This window comes from Amaranthus tricolor, chromosome 15 (assembly GCF_026212465.1).
Source record: "Amaranthus tricolor cultivar Red isolate AtriRed21 chromosome 15, ASM2621246v1, whole genome shotgun sequence".
NCBI lineage: Eukaryota > Viridiplantae > Streptophyta > Magnoliopsida > Caryophyllales > Amaranthaceae > Amaranthus > Amaranthus tricolor.
Window position 1 is genome coordinate 4780724 of NC_080061.1, and position 26773 is coordinate 4807496.

Consider the following 26773-nt stretch of genomic DNA (forward strand, 5'->3'; position numbering starts at 1 on the left):
TTTTATCTTTCCGTAATTTCTTATTATATTTTTATATTAATTTTTTGTAAAATTATTTTTGTCCAAAATTTACGATATAATTAGATAGATTACTCATATGAACAATAATAATAAAAACAACGCAAAATAACAATTAAAAACGATAACTTTAAGGAACGGAGGAACTATATAGGTGTAATGATTAGTAGATTAAGAAAATATAAGGTTTTATACCATAAAAACCTCCTCGCATGCAAACCGTGTTAAATTCCTACGTGGAAGTAATTAATAATTAGGTTAAGAATATCATCCTTTTTGGACCTAGCTATCATGTAATTTTTAATCGAACTTCGGCTCTGACATTATATTTAAGTTTTGACATTATATTTAAGTTTAGACTTGACTTATTTTGAACGTCAGCATATATAATCGGAAAACACAAGATAATGCTCACACTTCATAAGCCAAATAGATACCATATCAAATCCATATATGAGAACAGTGGGAGAAAAATCTCCAATGACCTATAAAATATGCAAATCATCTTTAATTTGTAAAAACAACCCAACAATACACACCAAGAAAGTTATGCAAGTCATATATATACCTGAAGTTGTGTGGTTTTTGAGGCCAAAATTGGAGTTTACGATATTTGTGAGGATGAGCTATGAGAAATAATCTATCATTCCAGTTCAAAGATTTTTCATCTCCTGCAATAAGGGAGGAATTTGCATACCCATTGAAGTATTTGGTAATGTCCTTCGATGGAATTGGGCAATATTTCAGTTTCTCATCTAAAGGAAGCCCAAAAAATTGCTTGGAAACATTTAGCAATTCATCCAAGAATGAACTTGTCATCCCATGATTTATCACCTAATCAATAATTACCACAAGAATTAATCCCTCATTTTGATTTTGTTAGACAATAGTTAGATACTCTCTCCGTTCTTTTTTAATCTTCCACTTTGAGTTTTTCACACATATTAAGGAAGATATATCTTTGGATCAATTTGAATTATTTTAAAATCGGTTCTTGTATTCACATTGATTTTTATATTATTTTAAATTCACTTTAAAGTCGAGTTAAGTTGGATTCAGTTTTAAACGTCTCTAGAAAGAATTGAGATTTATATGCTTGCTCGGCACCCCTGAGCGACTTGATTGCTCACTCAAGCTTATGATGTTGTTTACATTCTGCCTTGCTCACTCCATAGAATTATCACAACTTCTCATGTTTTGATACTCCAAAATATAAAGTATTTCAAGAATTTAATGTTATAGGAAGGGGAAAATAACGAAAAAATTTTAGTGAAATGATCGATAAAATATAATATCACATTAAAGACCATAAGAAACAAAAACTCGAGAAAATTTCAAAACCATCAATTTAGACCAACACAATTCATGTGTGTAACATTTTTACTATCCTACCCCACTAACCTACAATTACCCCTATCCTACCCCACCCTAAACCCCTATCCTATCCTACCCTAAACCCCTATCCTATCCTACCCTACCCTAAACCCCTATTCTATCCTACCCTAGCCTAAACCCCTACCCTATCCTACCCTAAACCCCTACCCTATCCTACCCCATCCTAAACCCCTACCCTATCCTACCCCTACCCTATCCTACTCACCCTAAACAACCTACCCTATCCTACCCCACCCTAAACCCCTATTTTATCCTACCCTAAACCCCTACCCTATCCTACCCCACCTTAAACCCCTATTCTATCCTACCCTACCCTAAACTCCTATTCTATCCTACCCTACCCTAAACCCCTATTCTATCCTACCCTAACCTAAACCCCTATCCTATCCTACCCTACCCTAAACCCCTACCCTATTCCAAGCCCCTATCCTATCATACCCTACCTTAAGACTCTATCCTATCCTACCCTAACCTTCCCCTAGGCACTATCCTAACCTAAACACCTTCTATTCTAAGCCCCTACCCTATCCTATCCTACCCTAAGTTAGTCCCCCTCCCTTATGGCTCTAAAGCCTTCTATCCTAATCCTAACCCCTCACCCGACCCTAAAAACCCAAACCTGCCTACACACTATTCTATACTATGCCCATATAGCCCAACCTTCTAAAGTAAGAAGATAGCCAATGGGAACACTTAAGCAAAACCATTGGAATTCACATGAGACTATTTATAAGAAAGTAGGAGCTTCCCATCTTTCATTTTAGGATGTGGGATCGGATGTGTTGCAATTCACCCATGAATTGAAATGTTTCATACATGCTATCCCACATCGCCTTTTAATAGACATAACCTGCAACAAGTAGTCGATCATTCCACGTCAAAGACTTGTTATCCCCAACAATAAGAGAGTAATTTGCATATCCATTGAAGTAGTTTTCAATTTCTTTTGTTGATGATGGGCAACATTTTAGTCTTTCTTCAGAGGAAGTGCAAAAAATTGCTTCGAAGCATTCAGCAACTTTTCCAACAATGAGCTCGCCATCCCATGATTTATAACCTCATCAATTAGAAAAAAAATAAATAACATCAACAAATCAATTAGAAGAATTTTCACGATCATATATCTTGCCATGTTTGTCAGCTTCCCGATGTGAGATTAACTCCCCAGTGTACTCTCCGAGGTATTCATGTTTTCCAACACCATTCTGGAAAAACAAGTAGAAAATTTATATGTGCCACCTAAAAGAAAATGAATTCAAGTTAACTGTAAAAAATGTCACCTTAAGAAAAGCTCCCCACCCAGAAACATCAGACCTACCAAGTAGAACCTGTACAATAACAGCAAATATAGTGTCACAGCAGGCATAAGAAAATATAAAAGCTACAGTCACCGCAAAAAAGCAATATCTAAAGATAATAGCTTGGAAGTTATTTCTTATTCAGAAAGGTGATGATAGGCATCATACAAATAAGGCAGCGTAAGAAAACATTACAAATAAAGGTCACTGATGAAAGGAAAATACCCTGCCGGTAAGTGCTAACTAAATAACGGTGAAAAACAACATGAAACGACCAGATGCTATAACAGCTACTCTAAACCCTGGTAATAGGAAAAGGAACATGCTTAAAAGTTAAAACTGCATTTAGTAATCCTAAATTAATTTCTTACTTTCTTGTTAAAGAATCTTGTTCCTTATTTCTCTCACCAACCAGACATTCTTACTTTACAATCACAAAACATCTCTTGCTTCTCTCCTCCACAATTCTAAACCTCTGACAAATTCCAAAGGTAATCATAGAAAGTAATATAGGTCAAAGGAATAATATGGATCAAATGCAAACTATTGAGAGAGAATGGTAATTTAAGTTGACACTTCATTTATTTATAAAAATATATTTTTGCCATTAATAAATTAAAAAAACTAAAAAGTAAAAGAGATATACTAAGGACAACTTTATATATATAATCAAATTTTTTTCTAAATTTTTATCTATTTTTATCATTCTTCAACCAAAGACATAATATATTTATTTTTAAAACTTTAATTCCAATCTCATCTTAAAGTCTAATTCCAAGTTTCAACTATGAACAGTTACTATCATCCCAAAGCTTGGAAGAAGCATCAATGGAAGGAGAAATGTTTCCATTTTTGAAACACTTATTAAATGTCAAAATGATTAAAATACACTCACAAATTAAGGTGAAAAGATGAATAGAGATAAAAGATACAAATAAAAATTAGTTTAACTTTTAAGTATGTTTTTTATTTTATTGCTGTAAAATGATACATATTAATCAGACTTATAAATACTTATATATGTAGCTAGACTTTTTGAGAATTTGCTATATTTATTTTGTTTAATTTGAAAAACAATATCTACTTCATTTTGCCAGTTTGTTTTTGTTAAATATGTTTATTTGTGACATTGCAATTGTCGACTCAATTCTGTAATGTCACAAATAAATATAAATTAAGAAAAATTGAAATTTTAGATAATAGATATTTTTTTTTAAATGAGATGGATGATAGATATATTATTTTATAATAAATTTTATGAACTTTAAAAAATATTAAAATAAAATTAATGAAAAAAAAAAGAAAATGACAATTATTAAAACATATTTTAATAAAGTTAGGTCAAACACATGGAAATCATAACCAAATTTAAAATATTAAAATAAAATTAGAGGAAAATATATAAAAATCATAAGCATAATTAAAATATAATATATAATATAAATAAAAAAATTCCTTATAAAAACAACAATAAAGCAACCCAAAAAAATAAATGAGAAATCTAAAAAAACGAGTATAAATATACCACTATTAACATTTGCAATTCATCTACATATATTCACGCTACAAAATTTTATTTCACAAATCTCTTACAGAATAAAGATGATCAATGGTTCAAGGTTCCTGTCATCCCTGGTGCACTTTTTGTTAATCTTGATGATTTTTTGGAGAGGTAAATCATTCATCACTCCTACCATGCATGCTTTTTAAGATCAACGATCTGATTGAAGAATGATTTTTGACTTGAGTTATTGACCGAGTTGTGAGGTGTTCAATCGGGTCATTGGGTTGATTTCGGATTAGGTATTTCGGGTCGGTTAAAATCGGTTTTTGCGTCCCTATTGTTTTTCACATCATGGTAAATCATTTTACAAATCGGGTTCGGTTATAAGGTCTAGTAAATTTCGGATTATTAGGTCTATTTTGAATACTTTTAAGTTTATCTGTTGTTAATTTAATTGTTATGAAAGACGTTTGTTAAAAAATATTGTTAGTTATAAGTTGTTTTTTGGCATTGGGTTAAGAGTGATTTACCAAAACTTTTAATGGATATTTGAGCAACAAAATTGAAAAAAAAAATCATAAAGTAAACCATATGAAATTATATTCCTTTATTTCAAAGAAATAACTCAATTATAAATTCGGTAAAAATCAAAGAAATTGTGTAAAAGTGTTATAAATTAAAACGGTATATATATATATATATATATATATATATATATATATATATATATATATATGAGAAAGTGGAAAATGTTTGTGGATGACCAGAAAGATAAATTAAATGTACGTGGAGATAAAAATTAAGAATGAAACGTAAGTCATAGTTAAAAATAAATATAGAGCAATCAATACATCGGACTAATAAGGTTATTTATTTGAGAATTTAATACAAAAGATAATCAACTTGTTATATTAGCAATTTCTTCATCATATTTTCAATTTTCACCCTTATCTAGAGTTGATCGACTATATAGCATTATATTTAAAGCTTCAGATATTTTCTTAAGCTTAAGCTGATTTATCAAAGTCTCAAAATTAGTAAGAAGGGGTATGAGTAGGCTTCGAATAGGGTCTAGCAAACTGAGATTTACACCTTATTTTTTGTAGGACCCAAATCCAAACTCAAATCCTTTGAAGTTGAAAATTTAGGACTCATATCCTAGATTTATAGGATCCAAAAAAAGAGTGAGACCCTCAAATTAGGGTCGACTCTGGGTCTAAACACATACACATCTATACTCCATGTAAATAATATATGTATATCTAGTCTATGATGAGTTCTTAACCTGATTGTAGTCTTAAATGATGGCTTTAAAATGCAGTTGATGAGTAATGGGATATTCAAGAGTGTAATACACAGGGTGATTCCAAATTCAAAGAAGGAAAGGTTTACAGTGGCAGCATTTTATTTTCCAAACCCAGATGGTGAAGTGGGACCTGTCAATGAACTGATATGCAACAATGAACCACAGTTGTATAAAAGAGTGTTCACTCAAACATACAGAAACCTCTTCTTTGAGACATACCCTACAGGCAAAAGGGTCATTGATGTTCTCAAAATCTAGTTTAATTTGTATTCTTAATTTCTTCATACTTTTTGTCTGCATCATCAACTTTCTTTACTCAAACTATCCCTTCTTCTAAATGTTGTACTTTGATGTGGAGTGTTTTTTTTTTCTTCTAAATGTGATGAAAATGTTATGATTATAAGTTTCTCTAAAGGAAATCGTCCATTTGGGTATTATCGCAAACACACATGTATTGTACGCGTAGCTAAGGGTTTAAACACACTGGACTTAGACTAATTAAATTTACCTTATTTCAATTGCCACATACTAGATTTAAAATATATTCATTTCGTTTCTTTTTAAATGTTCTATTTGTTTTTTGGACATTATTCATCAATCACTCTTACGGCCCGTTTGGTACATGGTATTAGAGGGCGGTGATGGTAATAAAATTAAGTAATAAAAAATTTGGTTGTTTGGATGCCTTCAATGGTAATGGATGGTAATAAAATAAGGTAATGAAATTACCAAAAAGGGCCATTTTTATTACCATCAAACAACCTGGTATTAGGCTGTAGTGGTAATGAAGTATTACTGTGGTAATAAAATAAGGTAATGTTGTTTCGAGTTGAAGAAAAAAAATAATGAAGAAAAAAAGGTAATGTATGTATTTATCCAAAAAAATATTATTATTAAAAAAGAATCATTAGATAGACTAATTTAGATACAATAATGTTTTTAGATACAAATATACAATAATGAAACTAAGAGTCATTACCATTTTTTATTAATAACAACCAAATGCAATCAATGGAATATTATCTTCCATTACCATTCTTTAGTCATGCACACCAAACAAAAGAATCTTCATTACCTATTCTAATATTCATTCCTTCATTACTATTGCTATTACAACATTTCATTCCCATTACTTCATCACCATCAACCAAACGGGCCGTTAGGGGTATTTGATATTGGAATATATAATGTAATGGAAAGAGAAATGATAAAGACGAGTAAAGGTAAGAGTATGGATTGTAGTTATATGTTATTTGGCGTAAAAATATAAGGAAACATTTACTTGATCATAGTATGAGAATTTGTTACTTGACATAAATTATAGGTAACAAAATAAGGTATGCATTACCCTCAAGAAAGGGATTAGGTTAACCTAATATTATACCAAACAAAAAATGTGGAGTAATGATAATTCATAATTAAATCCTTTACTTGGTATTAAAGAGTTCATACCAAACACCCCTTAATGTGTATTTTATTTTCAATCCATACGCTAAAATATAGTTAAATAGAATTTTATTGATTCGTCTAAAACATACGATTTATTAATATTTATTTTGTATAATTTTTAGTTATGTAGAGTTACAGCTTTAAGTATCCGATTAGTGCATCAATGACTTTACTTTTATATAGGCAAATTACTCACCAAATATGATAATAAAACAAAATAGAAATAATAAATTTAAATGGAGTATGAAACTAGACATGAATACAAAATTAATGAATGTTAATTTTCACGTTTTAACTTTTAACTAATAGAGATTATAAAATACTCTATTATCATTAAATATACTCTTAATTTTTTATTTTAATAAGACAATCTCATATAATCATGTACACAAGTTGACAGAATAAAAACATAAACAACGCCTAAACCAAAATGGCGTTAATTAATACTTTTGTGTTAGTTATTCCGGAGGCACATGTAGAATGCTTTTACGCGCTACTGTTTTTTGCTTTCTAATTTCAAATACTCTGCTCATTAGTCATTACTATCAAATTTGTGCTATAGATATCTAATTTCAAGCGTAAGATTAAAAAAAGTCTTAAGGGGTCGGGTTCAAACCGATGGCCCGGTCCGTTAATATTTTGATCCGATCCGTTGAACGCCTCTAAATATGCGATAGTATTTAAATACTAAAAAAATAAAATAAAATAATATTTTATAGGAAAAAGTGGTAAAATGCGAGATAAAAAAAATTAGTCATAACTAAAAATAAAAACACAAATTCTTGTGAGAGACCATCTCTAATCGGGTCGGCCCAATATATAATTTTTTAAATATTGTAAGTAGGCATTAAAAATGATGTAAGTAGGCATTTAAGAGACTGTGAATAGGTATTAAGAATACAATAAGTAGGCATTAAGAATAATATAAGTAGGCATTAAGAATAATGTAAGTAGATATTAAGTTTTAATGGGCTGGGCATAATAGACATCTCTCAAAGAGACGGTCTCTCAAAAGACTAGTTGAAATAAAAATGGGTTAAAGTTACTGAAACAGACAAAAAGATGAGTGGCAACTTTTGGGCACTAATTATCTATTTTTAAATTTCGTTTTTCAAGTTGGTGATTGTAGATCCATATTTTAATATTTCTTTCAATTCAATATTAGGGGGTGTTTGGTATGGGAATATAAAATGTAATGGAAAAGAAAATGATAAAGAGGAGTAAGCGTAAGGGTATGGGTTGTAGTTATATGTTGTTTGATATGAAAATATAAGAAAAACACTTAATTGATCATAGAAAAGAAATTTGTTACTTGACATAAATGGATAGTAACACAGTAAGGGTATCCATTACCCTCAAGAAAAGGATTGGGTTAACCTAATATCATACCAAACAAATATGTGGAGTAATGGTAATTGAATCCCTTACTCAGTATTAAAAAGTTCATACCAAACACCCCTTAATGTTTTATTTATTTTATACACTCTATCCAATGCGCTTATTCAATTCTTAATATTTCTAATTGTGCGTAATTAAAAATTATGAAAAGTTGATATAAATAATCCTTGTATTGAGATGAATCAAACAAGATCCCACTTGACTATGTTTTAACTTATAGATTAATAATAAAATACAAATTAAGAGTAAGAGATGAATAATGTCCAAAAAGCAAATGGGACATTTCTTTTTACCAAGTTGTTGCCCCTTGAAGGATGTCGATAATTAATTTATATATTGCTTAATTTTATTTTACAATTTTTTTTCAATGTATAAAAAAAATAGTCAACTGAAATTTTATTTAATTCTTTCTAATATATATTTTTATAAAATCAACTTATTATAATTTTTTGTTATAATACTTGAGAATATTTAATGCCAAAAGAGTCTATTGTATGTAGTCATCAAAAAACAGTGGAAATTGTTACTTTCTCTGTTTCAAAATCACTTAGAAATATTGTACAATTCATTTGTTACTCTTAATATGTGATTAGTTTTTAATATATAAATTAAAAAAATAGTCAAGTGAGATGTTGTTTGATTCGTCTGTTATATGATTCGTCTCGATGAAATAAATTTACATAAATATATATACTCCCTAGTCCCTCCAATTTACTATTAGCATCTCATTTGTTTTATGCACTTTATTCAATAAACTTATTCAATTCTTAATATCTCTAATTATACATAATTAAAAATTATGAAAAATTTATATGAATAATCTTTAAATTGATCAAATAAAATCTCACTTGACTGAATTTTAATTTATAGATTAATAATAAAATATAAATTAAGAGTAAGAGATAAATAGTGTCCAAAAAGCAAATAGAACACCGACGGAATCGCATATAATTAAATTATTTGACATAGTAGTATAACCATTGGATAAGAGCTTTGATCTACAGAAAGCTAAAAGATTAAGCAAGTGAAAGTGAGAAACTGAGAACCCTATAAGTGTTGAAATGGATGAATCAAGGAAAGAAGATATAGCATCAAGATTAGTACAGGAGAAATCCCAGAAAAATACATCCTTAAAAATTAAGTTATACTTCCTGCCATTGATGCTTCCCCAACTTTATGGAATCAATCTTTATTCATTGATTTTTCTCCTCTTTCTGTTTATGATCCTTCTACTGCTGCTCAAATTGAACTCACCAAACTTCACTCTGCTTAACAAGATTGGGGTTGCTTCCAGGTTTTTATTTTTTTTATTTTTTTCTTTGATTCTTTACTTATTTTGTCATGAGTCCGCAAGATACCCCTCACACGAGAGTCTCTTTAAGCTTGAAGTATGGATGTAACATAGATTCTCTCCATATCTGAGGTTATATATTTTCTTATCTTAAAAAATTATCTGAGATTATATATTTTCTTATCTTAAAAAATTAAATAAGAGGTAGGATTTGAACAGGTGACCTCTTATAATGTTGGCTTTTGATATTATTTCAAGAAATCAACTCAACCAAAAACTTAAGTCGATGATAGTAGGCTTGAGGCCTTAGGATATTTATATACTCCAACATGTTTATTACACTTATGATCAAACAAATCATTAAGTAATTTGTCTTATTATTGATAGATTGTAAATCATGGGATGACAATTTCATTTCTGAATGATTTGATTGAGGTTACTAGACAATTTTTTGGACTTCCATTAGAGTAGAGACTAAAATGCTCAATAGCTGAAGATTTCTTTAATGGATATGGGAATGCTGCAACTATTGCAGGGAATAAGTCTCTGAATTGGAATGATAGACTCTTTCTTACTGTTTATCCTGAAGATCAAAGAAAGCTCCAACTTTGGCCTCAAAAGTTTAGGTAAATTATCAATTATCAACCCTTTAGAATTCTGATTTTTATTCTATTGTTTGAGCTAACTCCTCCCCTAGGTCCCAAGCCCGAATAAAAGAGGTAGGTAAGCGGTAAGTTAGTGACAACCAGCTCAGTAAAATTTAGTCACATCCATGAACATGTACCAAAAATCTCACATGGGCGTTTATGTAGCCGACTCAATCTTTTGGGATTTAGGCTTTGGCATTGTTGTTGATTCTATTGTTGAATTGATCTTTGTCAATTTCTAGTGTTCGCCTCATATTCATATTCATCCTAGTTATTCCTAATAGGCCGATGTTCCATATTTCTTTGCTTCAGGTCATAATGAGCAAAATGGCTCATCAAATCATGTGTAATTTTTAGTAATGCAAACATACAAATAATATTTTGTAAACAACCTATTATTTTCACAAGTGTAAGGTTGCGTAGTGCGTACATCCTACCCAAAACCCCACCCCTCACAAGCGGAAGTCAAAGTGAAGCCTGGCATCAAGGTAATTAAATTTGAAAGTATACTGTTGAAATTATTTCACATGTGAAGATCTCACATCACTAAAATAGTGAATTATAGAAGTGTATATAATGCTTGATGTGTAATCCTCTTAATACCGTATGGTTTTGGGAAAGAGTGAAACTCATCATGTTTTATATGCAAGTCAATGGGTTTGTGGGTTTGAGCCCATGGGTGCCATGTTGGTGGGTCCACATGAGTGGGGTCATGGGGTGATTATGTGACGAATTGTCACGGCCTAGCATATACATCTATCTATCAGTTGATTACAAATTTCAATTGATATGAGCTAACTAGAACTGATTTTTGATGGGTTTATAGTGATTGTTTTTCATATGCATTTAGTGGATTTTATTAAGAAAAACGAGTTCTTGTGAGCTTGCAGAGAAGTTCTGGATGAGTTCTCATTGAATTTGACAGTAATCTTATTAGTTATGCTGAAAGCCATGGCGCGTTGTCTGGATTTAAAGGATGATAGCGTCATAAAGGAGCATGGTGAACGAGGATCCATAGACACAAGATTCGGAATCTACCCACGTTGTGCACGGCCTGATCAAGTTTATGGAGTTCATCTAAATTCAGATAGATCAACTATTACAATACTTTTACCAGATAAAAATGTGGCAGAGGGCTTACATATTCAGAAAGATGATCAATGGTTCAAGGTTCCTGTTATCCCTGGAGCTCTCTTCATTAATGCTGGTGATTATGCAGAGGTAAACTAATCGTTGATATGTTTTGAGGAAATTTTGGTTGAATTGTGAACCTTTAGCCAGTTACAGATCAAAGTGTACATTAGGGTGTTCGGGTGGGTTTTGAGCATGATATCCCGAGTTGTGTGTGTAAATATATTGACAACCAGATTGGGGTTTGGGGAGGCTGAAAGACGATAGACTGTACCCTTATCAGGTAAAAAGGTTGTGACTGTTAAGACCCTCGGTGAAAAAAACCTCCAAATGAATCTCGTGTATTTTTAAATGCTGATGACCTTTGTTTTCAAAGGTCAATCGAACACTACCCTTTTGTTATATAAGGATAAGATTGTATAACTTTGTTAGGAAGTGATAATTTGTCACATAATGACTCCATGGGCCCACTAGTGTGGACACACTCACGGAACACCTGTTGGCTTAGGCCCACAGGCCCAAGAGTAATGAGTGTGGACTTGTATACACACTTGACGAGGTTCACTCTTTTCTAAAACCATATGGTATTAGGAGGATTACTCACCAAGTATTATATGCAAGTCGTCATCATCATCATCATACCCATTGTTTCCCGCTCATAGAAAACTATGATCAGGGTCTGGGGAAGGAACGAAGGCAGCAACCCATACTCCTGAAGGAGGATGCGGCCAAAGAGTCCTTCGACTCCAAACAATGCTTAAAAGAATAGGCTCCTGTATGAAAAATGCTGAGTGAAGTCTACAATCTAATATTTAATGATGTGGAATCTTTCTCACGTGTGAAGTATTTCCAACAATCTCTTCACTCAAAACATGTCTAAATGTTTTGCTGAACTACCTTGTTTGATCTTTGATTCTTATCTGAATATGTGATGTTGCAGGTCATGGGCAATGGTGTATTCAAGAGTGTAATACACGAGGTGGTGACAAATGCAGAAAGGGAGAGATTCTCAGCAGCTGCATTCTGTAATGCTGAACCTGAAAAAGAAGTGGGGCCTATTAAAGAACTGATTAGTACTAACCAACCCCAATTTTATAAGAAAGTGAACATGAAAACTTACAAACAACTATTCTCTGAGACCTATCCTCAGGGAAAGAGGGTGCTTGATGCTCTTAAGATTTAGTTCTCGCATTTCCTTTTATTTTCATTGTCATAATGAACTTTTTGTTGTTTAAAAATCAATCTTTAGTATACAATTTGTTTTGATTTCGTAGAAGTTTTGACATAATAGTTGCACAATGCATCAGTGTGAATATGACAGGAGAATGAGGTTGTGTGCACAACCATTAGCAGCAACAAATTACACATTGCTTTCGATAATGTAACAATATAGCTCATAAACTAGCTAGAGTTAAGAATGGGCATGGATCGAATTTGAGTCGGGTCCAGCCAAATTCAGATCCAAACCCTATTTTATTATTGGATCCAGACCTAGTTCTATAGTGTCTGAAAAATTTAAACTCAGACCCAAACTCATAGGGTCTGACGGGTCTAGGGTCAATATTCGAGTCCAGAAAAGAAAATCATAAAAGATTCAAAAAAATATACTCTATTGATGTTTATTTGATTGAAACATTGCTATTAAACGAATACTGAAAATAAGACATACACAACAAAGATGCTGGAAGGACAGAAAATACTAGGAAATCATACTAGAACAAGTTTATTTCATATTAAAAAACTGGGGTCAAAATTAAGTTGTAAAACCCAGAAGCTTTTACAAGCTGTAAAAGACAAGAGAAGCTAAAAAAAAAAAAAAGATGCGCACGGCTTATGTAGGTGCGCTATAAAGATTAAGTAAAAGTTACTATTTTTACACTTTATGCTGGATCTTTCATCTTCCACTCAAATGGGAATTTACATCAGGAAAATTGGATCCTCTAGAGCTCTACAAACAAAGTAAGACAGATGCTCGCCTTTTGCAGATAAGCGGTAGGCACACGATTACTCTCGAGTGCTTGAATCTCAAATGCCAGGATAAAAATGCTGGACTTATAAAACACCATCATTATTACAGGTTCCTCGGTCCTCGCCATTTCTTACCCTCGGAGTCAAAATGATCATCTCTAAAGACCTCTTCAATCATGCACGTTGGCAAGAAATCTACATGTTTAGAGCAGCTCACGCTATTATACCCATCCCAGGCTTTAGCATCGGAGGAATCAATGATATAGTGACCCCATTCTTGACAACCGTCGGGGTTTAAACGTGATGCTTCTACGTTAGCTCCTGAATCTGATGATGTGCATGATCCGTCTTGGACATCATTTTCGACATCATCATCAGATTTCTTGCGAGGGTGCTCAAAGGTAGAATTAGGATCAGGTTTTCGCACAATTCCATCATCATTGTTGTCATCATATTCTCGGATTTCATCTGAAAGTTCTGCATCATCCTCTGGTTGATGTTCATCTTCATGCAGATGCAAACCATTTTGATGAAAGACAAGACCATCGTGGCATATAGGGGACTCAATACCTGAATCTTCATCTTCATCTGACACCCCTCCATCGCCCCCATCAACATCACTTCCTTGCCATTCATCATTGTCACTATCTATGTTCATCGAGTCACATCTATTCTGTCTAGCTCGCTTTCTGAGCATGAACACATTGAAGTAGTAACTGACAATCTCCATCTTGGTTCGAGAAGGGAATACGGCTGAAAGAACGTTCCAAAAATTTGTACCTGATGAAACTGGATTGGCGTAAACCGCCTCATGGAATAACTGCTGTTCCTCCTCACTCCACTTATCTGCCACCACTTCTCCCATGTCATTAAAGCCCAGCTGCATGAAAATATCCTCGCCAAGGGTCCTTCTGAGCTTATCTCTAGCTTCTGCAATGTGCTGCCAGACACATCTCACAGACCCCTGATCTAGACAATCACAGTCGGTCCTGCCATCACCAAACTTCTCGCCATTGTATGGCAGAGGCTCCGTCTTTGAAATAGACATGATACAGTAACCACCGAGTTCCGTTGATCCCAAGCCATCTAAAGTCGTTCCATTTACCTCGGTTCCCCAACTAGGAATTTCCGCTTGGTGATCAGGCCCAACAGGAACACGCTTCCGGGGAGGATGATCCAACAAGTTATATACATCATCAATATTTATTCCAGGCCTCATAAGATGGTCAAAACTGATATACCCAGAGTAATAAGGCAACTGACGCACATCTTCAGGCAGTTCATCTTCATCACTTGTACTACTGGTGGCCCAATGAGATACAGAAGAAGATCTAGGAACACCCCTTTCAACATCTTCTACCATCTTTCTTGGTAGTACAGGACAACAGCTATTTTCAGGATCCTGACGAGAGTCCAGTTCATATTTTCCAATGCTAGACTCACCTGATGCAAATAATGTATAAGCCAAGCTAAAGAATGAAAACACAAGCCTGCAAACTACAAAGGCGGGTCACATAGGGAACAATTGTCTAAATGTGGGACATCCCTAAAACTTTCAAATTAGTATCGCCTGTTTATTCCCTAATACTAGCACCAACTAGGCAACTGACCTCGATATAAATATCATAATCAACCAGGATTGTTTATTGCAAGAGTTTTACATAGAATATATACAGATTACAGAGCACCAAACAGACAGCGCCACAGGTGAATTCATCACATATTTCTAACAATATACACACTAGAAAGAGAGAATAAAAAGGTAAAGATGATTCAATGGAAAGACTCAACACCGCTTAAATATACTCCCTGCCACTGCAAAGCAAAAAGCTAGTCAATTATTCACCTACCTATATCAGAAGATTTCCCAGAGGCACCTTGCCTAGAGAAACTATCATTACATAAATTAATTTCATCAATGGGTCCATCCTGTCTCTGATGCTTGGAGGAACCATCATCAACCACTTCATCATCAAAGGGTCGTTTGTAGGCCATGATCAGCTAGAAAAAAAAAAGAAATAAATCAGCCAACACATGAAAATAATCAGATTGATACATTTCAGATGGTAGCATAGTAAGCATATAAAATCTTCAATGCACAATATAGCTAACATGTGGATCAAGGATTGCCAGCACGAAATGCTATGCGCTGAACACAAGTCAAGAGAAGTAAAGAATGAAAAAGTTCATGAAAGATTGCACCATTATATGTAGAGAAACTCGCTAACTGGTTCAGCTATGATTATAAGCTAGCTCCGTACAAAATTTGAGCAACAATAATGCCAAATTATGAAAAATTCCAAATACAACAAAATGTTATTTTTCCATTCATCCATAACCAAGGTTTAAACAACTTCATTTTATAGAGAAAAAGTTGGACACTATCCATATCTGATAAGAGCACTGCTTATTCATCAAACAAGGCTTACAGCATAGATGGCACATGAAAGCAAAGAAAAATATCCTCCACCTCTCATGCAAAGACCTTATTATATCTTAATCTTTCATAACACGTATGACACTTGAAATTGCAATCAGCTAAGCTTATCACTCAAAACTTTGTCTCCAGACAATCTTGTGACAAGGGTCAAGAGGGTCGATCACTTAGGTTTTATTACGAATGCACCTAATATGTCACAGGAACAGCATTGCTTTGAGCACTTAAAATCAACGACCAACTCATCAATCAAAAACACAGGATCATGAAACTCAAATGAAAACGAACTGTAGCATAAAACATAAGTCAATAAACAACAATTACTTTAAACTACACATAATCATTTCCCATTTCATATGCATTCATCAAAGACATATCACCCAATGGAATTACCCCTTCTCTTGCCCCGCCTACCCGACAAATGCTCATTTTGGTGTCCCATTCGAACACAGGCAAACATGCGTTAGTGCGACTCTGATGTTTGATCCTAAAGGAGTAATAGATTTCAACATCTATATTCGACAACAATTTCATTAATGTTAATGCTGTCAGTCTACATTTGATTCTAAACAGTATTGGTTCATAAAGTGAAGTACCATACATATCCAGAGACCACAAAACTCAAATGCAAATGGAGAATCTTCTACCTAAAACAATTATGCTGAGTGGGGCTCAATAAATTAAGTGTGACAGTAATGCGCAAGTTTAAAGTTTCCATATTATTTTTATAAAAAGACATGCTTTCTCATAAATGATTAAAAAATAATTATAAAATAAAAATAACAAATAAATAAAATTATCGAAGGGTATGTGATGTGACGTCAGATCGAAACGCAAGACTTTCAATCAAACAATCAATCGAAAAATCACAAAGATCGAAACTTTCAAACAAATGAAATCGAAATCATATTAGGGGAAATCAGATCTAAAACCTAGGGTTACAAATCGGAACAGTAAAAATCAAGATTTCAGTCAAAATCGACATCGAATCAAATCAAACATAAAATTCAAGAGATTAAAACGAAAATCGAATCGAACAGATCGAAGATTAAAACAAAAGAACACAAAAAAGGGGAAAAAACACATACCGCAACCAGATCGGAAGCGCGCGAAGAAAGAAAAAAAAAATAAGAAAATTAGTTTTTGGAAAGTCGAAAGGAATAAGAAAAAATTATATAGATCGAAAAAGAAAGAATGAATTATCAATCGAAAAACTGATTTAGATAAAGAGGAACGACGGTGAAAGAGTTCGTGGCGGCGGCCAAGAAGAGAAGAAAAGGGGATCTAGGGTTTGAGAATGGGGATAAACCGATAGATGGATGGATGGATGAGAAAGAGCGAAAGAAGAGGAATTGGACTATTGAGGGACCCGTGACTCGTGAGGTACTAGTAGTTGGATCATTTACGTATTTTTGGACCTCCTACTTAATTTATTTTATCGTTTAATTTTTATTTTTTTTACTTCTTGAAAAATTATTTATATGAAATACTCCCTCTTTGTAAAAAACATTGATTGAATATCAATACTAATGTTATCTCTCGAGCAATAATAACGTTCTTAAACATGTTTAATTATCTATTATGACGCAGCTTAACACATTTTATGACTTGGAGTACAGATTAAACAAATTCAACCCATACATTTACCTATTCTCATGGAGATAAAATGATTTTTAAGCATTGGTTATTAATGAAAATTAATTTTCGCCCTCAATCTCATTGATAAATTTCATAAAAACTCCAATTGCAGTCTAGGTGTTAAATAAAATAGTTTAATAAAGTATTGATCTAATCCTAAAATACAAGAATACCAATCTATCTTTGATGAGCCAAATCACAAACTTTACCTATGCAATAAGTGTTTGAATATATATTTGCAGTAAGAGTTAAATATACAAAATAAATTAAGGAAGAGCTCGTAAAATAAAGCTTCTAAACTAAGCAAATAGAAAAATAAACTAAACGAAGGTTGGATGATTGAACATCTTGCTTCTTATTTATATGCTCTCATAAAATTGATAAGTAGGGAAAGTGGTCAAAAGATTACTCCACCACGCCTTAGTGACGAAAAAGGTACGTGAGAGCTTGTAACAGGGATGTTTACTGTAGTTATAATAAAAATAAATAAATATACATTTGAGACCTACGCAATAAGTTGTAAATTTGTGAAATCTTCTGATTGTCAAGGTCGTTTGACACTAATTGAGCCAAATAATGGAAAAAATATGTGAATAAAATATGGCTAACATAACATATAAGTCTAAATCTTTTTCTTTATTAATGTTTTTATTTTAACATTAATAATTAATTTGATATTATTGAGGAAAAACAATGCTAATAAGTTAGATAGGAATTAAGGAGTAATAAGAAAATAAACACAAAAAACAATACCTTATCTATTCATGAATCAATAATACAAAAGCTTTAAGAAAAAAACTGAAATGAAATATCACATTTGAGTTATTTTCAATATCTCATATTTCAGTTATTTTTAAAATAATTTTACATTTTATACACATACATTTTAAGATATTTTATGACTTTTATCATGATCAACATGTTAGCTTTGACTTTTTATTCGATTTATTTGACTTTTAATTTCTTTTATAATTAAAAATGTAAATATAGTAATTAATTTTACGACAAAAATCTAAAAAAGAATAAATCTTGAAAATCCGAAATGATGGATGAAAAATAAAAAAAATAAAAAATGAAATTGCAAGTTTAGAAATGAGTTCTTCTTTAGAAATTAAAATAAAAATGAAAGTTAGTTGGCGCTCCTCACTATCATATACTTCTTTTATTAAGGTTATAAATTATAATTGATCAGTTTAAAGTTACAAATAATCACTTTATTTTAAAGTTACAAGTCATCTCAATAAAGTCGCTTTCATTGAAAAACCGTGTCATTTGAAAATTTGTAAATTACTAATTTTTACCAAAAATTTTCAAATCATTTCGCCTATACAACAAATTTAGCAACTAACAAATTAAATATAATAGTTTTAATCTTTTAACTAGTCAAATTAACATCTTCACTCGACAACTATTTGCATGAATCTAAGTAAATAACGGTAATTTGTAATATTTATAGCAAATCATTCTCACATGGTGGAAAAACTTGATAAGGATAGACTTTTAGATTTTTAATTCATTTTTTCTTGTTTTATTTATTTTATTAATTTTTATTTTATTTTTTTTTTTTGGTAGTGTATAAAGCATGATGATTGAATAGAAAATTATGATTTGCGAATAACCGTTAATTGAACATGACTTGATGTTATAGTAGTTGTCATTTGGATCAAATATTGAAACACAACATCACATGTCACTTTTCATTTCACTGATTCACTTGCTCATATGTGCAACCACTCCATTTTCCATTACAATTATTTTCTTGAATAAAACACTTTGCTACTAAAAATTAATCACTGATTAACAAATCATGCTACTATCCTTTTCTTTTCTGAGTTTTCTCAGTTCACTGAAGCTACTCTACAAAGAGATGCCCCATTTATCTTCTCTTCAGGTACCTTCTTTTGTTTTATGAACTAATTTCCATGGGTTATCTTTGAACATTCAATCCAATATATGCAACTATATTTAGAAAAAATTCTTGCTTTATGATGATTATTTCTTGCTTCAACCTCACTGAATGTTGCATATTATCTGTTGGGTATAGCTGATATTGAATTTTTTCAGCCTAGGAATCATTTGCTTTATAAATTATGATTCTTTTCTTTAGAATTATTGAGAGATTAATTAAAATAAAAATAAGAATATACAAAAAGATTCTCTCTTGTTCAACCCTTAATTTTTTTTTTTAATAATTCATATTTTAGTTACCAATCTTGTTACAGAAAACCCAATAATTTAAATTAATAATCCAGCAAATAATTTTGTAAAAAAAAAACTCAACTAACTTGCATGTCTATTGAATTTGACTATTTCAAATGAAGACCATGATAAACAGAGATCATATACATTTGGGAGTACCTGTATTAGGTCTATAATGGAGAAAATTGTGATCTTGATTGTATATTTGGGTTTAATTTCAGCATTTGTGTTTGCAAAAGGGTATAATGTTAGGGAAGCTCCATGGAGAATCCACACATTGTTCTCAACAGAATGCAACAATTACTTTGATTGGCAAACTGTTGGGATTATGCATAGTTACCGGAAATCGAACCATTCCGGGCCTATTACTCGACTTCTAAGCTGCACAGAAGAAGAGAAGAAACATTATAAAGGGTTTGACTTAGCTCCCACTATGGAGGTTCCTTCAATGAGCAGGCACCCAGGAACTGGTGACTGGTAAAAAAAACATCCTCAGCTCTTGTTTCTAATCATCATTGACTTTCATAGTTTTCATTAGTTGCTGTTGTTAATTTGGTTGATGTTGTTGAAAATAACCGCATGTGATCCCACATCGGAAAATTAGAGATTGACTAACATATATACTTGATGGGCTACTCCTCTAATACCAATTGGTTTTAAGATGGAACAACATCGGGTATCTATGCAGTCAACTCTATTCTAATCTGGGTTTGTTGTGTAGAAGCCCGATAACAAATTTATCAAATGCTATGTTTATATGAAAAATGTTGTCGAATAGAAGCATACTTAGGATTACTCATGCTCATGAAGCTACAAGTTCTACAATTGTCGTGTTAATAGTTTTTCCGGCACTCTAATTTGCTATAGAGGATGATTCTCGAGAAAGGATGGATACTTGATATAAAACTTTTCTTTACCACTTGACTTTGTCCTGCTTGACTCGTGTTGTCACTAATTATTATTGAATTTTTGAGTTTTCGTTATGTTGTCTTGAAGGCTAAGGTTTCTATCAAGATGAGGGTAGAGAGCTTTGGTGTGGATGTTGGCATTGGTTATTGGGTATGAATTATGATCAATACTAATCATAGTCTGCAAAATCATAGGCCAAGAATGGAAACAAATGGTTTAATGGCTAATGCAAAAAGTTACCATGCAAGTGTGAACATTACAAGAACGCTTGTTACTGCTTACCCTTATTCGTCTTAAAATGATTGCTTGCCTAGCATAATCTTCCTTTCAATGTTTTATTTAACGAGCTTATTATAAAGCACATGTAAGCTTTTCTATGCAATCAATATTTTCCGTTTTTGTCTATATGCTACGTTCCGTCAGTTTTTCTTGTTGTTTTTTCCGTAACTTATTGGAATCATGATGATTAAACTGAGAGTATATTTAATTCGCTTAGGTATCCTGCAATTAACAAGCCTGCTGGAATTGTGCATTGGCTCAAGTATAGCGAGGATGCCAAGAATGTTGACTGGGTTGTGATTTTAGATGCTGACATGATCATCCGAGGTCCAATAATTCCTTGGGAACTAGGTGCTGAGAAAGGCAGGCCTGTTGCTCAATATTACGAGTATGGACAATCGTTATTTTCAAACTTCTATGTTGAGTCTTTGCTCTTGGTTATATGCCTTGTCACTTTTTGCTGTTAACATTTCATTTAGGATAGAGGTAAGTGGTTTATGCGGATAGTTACTTCCACTGATGTAAGCCATTTGATAAATTTGGCTTGTACACCAGACCCACACAAGAGGTGAGGTTCCATCCTAAAAGCAATTGGTATTAGGAGTAGCTCAAGTATATATCTTAGTCAACCTCTCTAATTTTCCGATATGGGATCACATGTGGGTTATTTTCGAACATTTATAGTTCGTATCAACTATTATAAATACATTAATTTTTTTACCAGGATAGTGGCTTGAGAATGAGAGCGTACTTGGCAACTGAAAGAGGTTTTACTTCAAGCACAATCAAATAGAGTGGTAGCTTCCATGGAACCAGTGTTAATATTCTTCATGAACTGATGCATTTTAATTTGTTTCATCCATTTTAAATGTGACCTTTTCTTGTGCAACTCGTCTCACTATATTCCTAGTTTTATTTTTTTTGTTCTTTAAACTACGCTTTTTTGCTTCTGCTTATACATACATTAATACTTCTCTGATGTTATGATATATATTCCATCAGTTATTTGATTGGATGTGACAACATCCTGGCGGAATTGCATACAAAGCACCCCGAGCTATGTGACAAGGTAGGGGGTTTGTTGGTTTATCATATAGATGATCTCAGAGCCATGGCTCCTTTTTGGCTCTCGAAAACTGAAGAAGTGCGTGAAGATAGGGCTCACTGGGCTACAAACATTACTGGTGATGTATATGGAAAGGGATGGATCAGTGAAATGTATGGTTATTCGTTTGGTGCTGCAGAAGTAAGTCGTAAATATTTCTATGTGTTCTTATAACGCTTGAAATTTTTTCTGGTTACGTTATGCTGTTTCTATTTCAGGTTGGACTTCGTCATAAAATTTCTGATGACTTGATGATTTATCCGGGCTATGTTCCTAGAGAGGGTGTTGAACCCATTCTTTTGCATTATGGCTTGCCATTCACAGTCGGGAACTGGTCTTTCACCAAATTTAATCACCGTGAAGATGGGATTGTTTATGACTGTGGACGCCTCTTTCCCAAACCGCCTTATCCAGAAGAGGTATTATTGATAATTTATAGCAATAGATGTATGGATTCTTTTGTTTTATTAAAGATATCTTACCAGGCCCTTTATCATCATCGAAGTTTCTTTCCTTCTAATGTTTGGAATTTAAATTTAGAAATTTCCACCGAGTTGAAGAGGAAGAGGGGGAGACCACTTCTATACTTCATAGCATAGTGCAAAAACAAGGCCGCATCACCATATCCCGACTGTATTGTAAAGGTTTTTGAGTTTGTCGCGACCAAAATATAAGCCGCATTGACCGTGATATCATCCGTATTGCGACTGTTACCGTGAACCTGACCGAAACCATATTTTTGCACTGCTTCATAGCAATAGTTTATTAACATTGTTTTTTGCTCTTTCCTTCACAATTTTTCTAACCATTGATGGAGCTATTAGGACCAAACCTTTTATTACTCGAGTAAATATCTATACCGAGACATGGCTAATTTCAGTGGCCCCCCGTTCATAGGAAAACGTATTTCAAGTCTAAAAAACAAAATTTTTTTCTCCTAATTCATTTTGGGATAAGTAAAACAAGAATTTTCACTTTATCAACACTGCATAATTCACCGCAGGTGATGATATTGGAAACTCATCCAGGCATTAGAAGAGGTCTAATGCTGAGCATAGAGTGCATGAACATGCTAAACGAAGCTTTGGTTCTTCATCATACTGCAAGAGGGTGCCCTAAACCAAAACTTTCGAGATATATAAGTTTCCTGAAGAGCAAGACATTTAAAGAGCTTACTCAACCAAAAGTTCCAGGTCACATTAACTGGCTAAGTAAAGACGTATATAACAAGCAAGAAATAGTTGGTGAAATTAGCAAACCATACCCAAAAATCCACACCGTCTTCTCCGCTGAATGCAACTCTTATTTTGATTGGCAAACTGTTGGCCTTATGCATAGCTTTCGTCTAAGTGGTCAGCCTGGCAATATCACTCGGCTTCTCAGTTGTACGGAAGAAGATCTAAAGCATTACAAGGGGTATGATTTAGCTCCAACCCATTATGTTCCTTCAATGAGCGTACATCCTTTGACGGGTGATAGGTAAAAACGGCTTTTTGTAACGCTTATAGTCTCTTACAATAGATATACTATTGGCTTTGTCTAGTTCATTCTTTACAAAGATGTTGGTCTTTAATTGACCCTATTTATACCTTCTAGGTACCCTGCAATCAACAAACCGGCTGGAATAGTACATTGGATTCATCATGCACATATAGATGCCGAATATATTGTAATTTTGGATGCCGATATGATCATGAGGGGCACAGTTACGCCATGGGAATTCAAAGCTGCCCATGGCCGCCCTGTTGCAGCTCCATATAAGTAAGAGATTAGAGCTTCGTTCTTTACGTTTCGGTATAAATTATTTCGTGTAAGCAAATGAGATGATTTCCGATTTGGGTTCTGCAGTTACTTGATTGGCTGTGACAATATACTTGCAAAGCTCCATACGCGTAATCCCGAAGCTTGTGACAAGGTTGGAGGTGTTATAATCATGCATATAGATGATCTTCGGAAGATGTCTCTCTATTGGCTTCTTAAAACCCAGGAGGTAAGAGCTGATACCGAACATTATGCTACCGAAATCACTGGAGACATATATCAATCTGGATGGATCAGTGAGATGTACGGCTACAGTTTTGGGGCAGCAGAGGTATTAATCTCTCTTTTGGGCAACATTGTTTTTGTAGTCTCAAGTCTCGACTTATTAGGCCGAACCTGCCTTTTTTTGAGCACATTAAGAGTTGGTATAGTGTCAAATCTGTAGTGTTTGCTGACTGTTGCATACAAGTGTGAACTTTCTCGATCCCAAAACTCTCGTCACACTTTCCTTCCTGGTTATCCGATTTCTGTTTTCTTTTTCATGATTCTATATTGACTGTATAATTCTTTGGTTTCAGATTATAATGGATTGTATTAAAATGGGTTCATTAAATTATGTGCACTTTTTCTTTATGTAATTGCGGGTGATGTTCGCCACTAAAGGTCAATCGGAAACAACCTATTTGCTATCAATAACAAGGGTAAATGGGTAATACATCTAACCCTCCAAACCCAGCTTAGGTGAGAGCGGATTAATGGCATTGGGGTACTAGAATGTTGTTGTGTTGTTGCTTCTATGATCATTTAAGGCAAATGTATTTGAAAACTATGCTGGTGCCTGATCCCTTTGCGCTTGTCCTGTCTATTTTGCAGTTAAATTTACGGCATAGAATAGATGGCTCATTAATGATGTATCCGGGATATGGTCCTCAACTCGGCATAAATTACAGGGTTTTCCACTATGGTCTAGACTTTAAGGTCGGAAACTGGAGATTCGACAAGGGTAATTGGAAAAATACTGACTTGGTACGCACTTGCTGGGCTAAGTTTCCTGACCCTCCCGATCCTATAACTCTTGATAGAACCGATGAGGACGCATACAATAGGGATTTGCTAAGCATAGAATGTGCAAGAACTTTGAATGAAGCTCTTTATCTGCATCATAAACGAAGAAATTGTCCCGATCCCAACATATTGGTCACACTTGATGAGGTAGGAAACAAAGAAACGATACATAGAAACGAATATAATGCCAATGAAAGCAGTGACTCTTCAGAACTGCAAAATTCTCCTCAATCAGACGAACTCAACTTCTTCGGGATTTTGGTGGCGCTACTCGGGGTTGTTTTGTTCTTGGGTGTTTTGTTATTAATTGTGAGAGCATTTGTTGGTGATAAAAAACGGAAAAGAAAGGGTACATAACAAGAGCAAGATGGAGACGTATTTGGTGTTGTTTGATACAAGTAGAAGAAATGATGATGTATCCGATAGCAATTCAAAGCGCTAACGCCATACGACCATACTACACGGTTTGTTAAAAACTCGAGAGGTTGCTAATGTAGACATTAAACATCCTTATATCTTTCGATAAACTAGAACCGGTTTGTGTTTGGTTCTTTCCTACTATAGGTAGATAAATTGGTTCATTTCCTAATCTTAACATTTGGAATTTTGTTCATTTTGGTTCTTTCCTACGGGATTGTAATTCATGATCATTTCTAGCAACTAAGTGTTGAGGATGCACCTTAATTTGTCTAATACTCCGCTTATTTTTCACCGCTTTTTATTTTAGTTTTTCTTATTGATTTTGCATTTTTCTTTTGGCAATGGTCTCACTCATATATAGAACCTATTTTAAAGCAACTCGGCTAAAAATTAAACTATTCAGAAAACATACCTATAATCAATTTGAATAGCCAAGTCAACTAGAGGACCAACTGACACACCTTCAAGAGCAGCGTGTCACGAGTAAACCTTTTAAACTCAAAATATCAGGAAGATTAGTCCGTAATATTCTAGAAGAGACTAAAATACTTCGAAAATGTCTAGAAACATCTAGAATGTTCTAGAAGAAACTAAAACATTCTTGAAAATTGTGAAAATGTCTAGAATATTCTAGTAGTGACTTGAACACTCTAGAAATATTATATAAATGCAGGATATAACTAGAATGTTAAAGGAGGTTCCAGAACATACTAGTAAAATCTTGTGTATACTAAAGTAATATTATAGAAATCTGTAGAACATTTTAGAAAAAGATGGCTCAGGAATATTATATAATGTTCTAAATAATATAGGACTTTTTAGATTCTAAATAATGTAAAGAATTTTAAAAGTTATGAGCTAAAAGGGCTTGTCTATAAATAAACATCCATGTCATTTGCAAAAACTATCTTGGATAAGCCTTTTAAAGTTCTTTTAAAGTAATGCACATTATCTTAAACACTTCCTTTCGTTTTTTCTTTTACTAGCGGACCTAGCTTAGCACTTGGGATTGGATATGCAACCCGATTAGAAAATTAAAATTCTAAGAAACTTGGGCTATAGAGGAGTCGAACATATGACTATTTAATTATCAATACACCAGAATTATCTTTGAACATCATGATACAAATTAGTTTTTTACTTCAACTACTTTCTAATTTAATACTATAGATATACCATTACTTTATAATTAATGCATGAGTGATCAATGACTCATTCTAATCATTCATAAATTAAAAATTGTTTTTTAATAATAATAATAATTAAGGTTTTTTAAATTTTGAAATGGGATGATTAATTAAGTATATGTTGAATCTATCTCAAAGTTAATTTTAATCAAACATATTGAGTAAAATATTTATTTATTTGGTTAAACTATAAATTAAAACTCATTTATATTTTCCATTTAACTTAATTTCTTAATAAATTTTAGATTTATTGTGGTAAATGAATAAATTACAACATTAATACAACATTAATGAAATTATGATCATTTGTATCAACTCCTTTAAAATTTTCATATTTAATATTTAAAATTTATTATTTATAAAATTTG

At 32.9% G+C, this 26773-nt stretch overlaps 4 protein-coding genes across 7 annotated transcripts; 3 read left to right on the plus strand and 1 right to left on the minus strand.

Annotated features, from left to right (window-relative positions):
- Positions 1–2863: 2863 nt before the first annotated feature.
- LOC130800954 (jasmonate-induced oxygenase 4-like) lies at positions 2864–5779 on the plus strand. The gene is made up of 3 exons (XM_057664699.1): positions 2864–2943; positions 4307–4383; positions 5511–5779. The coding sequence occupies exons 1-3, from the start codon at positions 2864–2866 to the stop codon at positions 5777–5779; spliced, it is 426 nt and encodes a 141-aa protein (XP_057520682.1).
- Positions 5780–9628: 3849 nt separating this feature from the next.
- LOC130801306 (jasmonate-induced oxygenase 4-like) lies at positions 9629–12780 on the plus strand. Its single transcript, XM_057665125.1, has 4 exons — positions 9629–9662; positions 10195–10285; positions 11197–11527; positions 12378–12780. Exons 3-4 carry the CDS (start codon positions 11246–11248, stop codon positions 12618–12620), a joined length of 525 nt encoding a protein of 174 aa, XP_057521108.1. The 5' UTR covers positions 9629–9662; positions 10195–10285; positions 11197–11245; the 3' UTR covers positions 12621–12780.
- A 345-nt stretch (positions 12781–13125) lies between these two features.
- Positions 13126–17233, minus strand: LOC130801305 (uncharacterized). The gene is made up of 3 exons (XM_057665124.1): positions 16931–17233; positions 15256–15406; positions 13126–14848 (listed from the first exon to the last, which is right to left on the minus strand). The coding sequence occupies exons 2-3, from the start codon at positions 15398–15400 to the stop codon at positions 13509–13511; spliced, it is 1485 nt and encodes a 494-aa protein (XP_057521107.1). The 5' UTR covers positions 15401–15406; positions 16931–17233; the 3' UTR covers positions 13126–13508.
- A 1877-nt stretch (positions 17234–19110) lies between these two features.
- Positions 19111–25668, plus strand: LOC130801493 (peptidyl serine alpha-galactosyltransferase-like). 4 transcript variants are annotated; one of them, XM_057665356.1, is made up of 9 exons: positions 19111–19371; positions 19901–20156; positions 21085–21255; positions 21870–22113; positions 22191–22391; positions 22976–23451; positions 23569–23733; positions 23821–24064; positions 24607–25667. In XM_057665356.1, exons 2-9 carry the CDS (start codon positions 20008–20010, stop codon positions 25153–25155), a joined length of 2199 nt encoding a protein of 732 aa, XP_057521339.1. In that variant the 5' UTR covers positions 19111–19371; positions 19901–20007; the 3' UTR covers positions 25156–25667. The 4 variants fall into 4 exon arrangements, with proteins under 4 accessions (XP_057521339.1, XP_057521340.1, XP_057521338.1 ...); XM_057665357.1 differs by having other exon boundaries at positions 19919–20156; XM_057665355.1 differs by lacking the exon at positions 19111–19371 and having other exon boundaries at positions 19380–20156; positions 24607–25668.
- The last annotated feature ends 1105 nt before the right edge of the window (positions 25669–26773 follow it).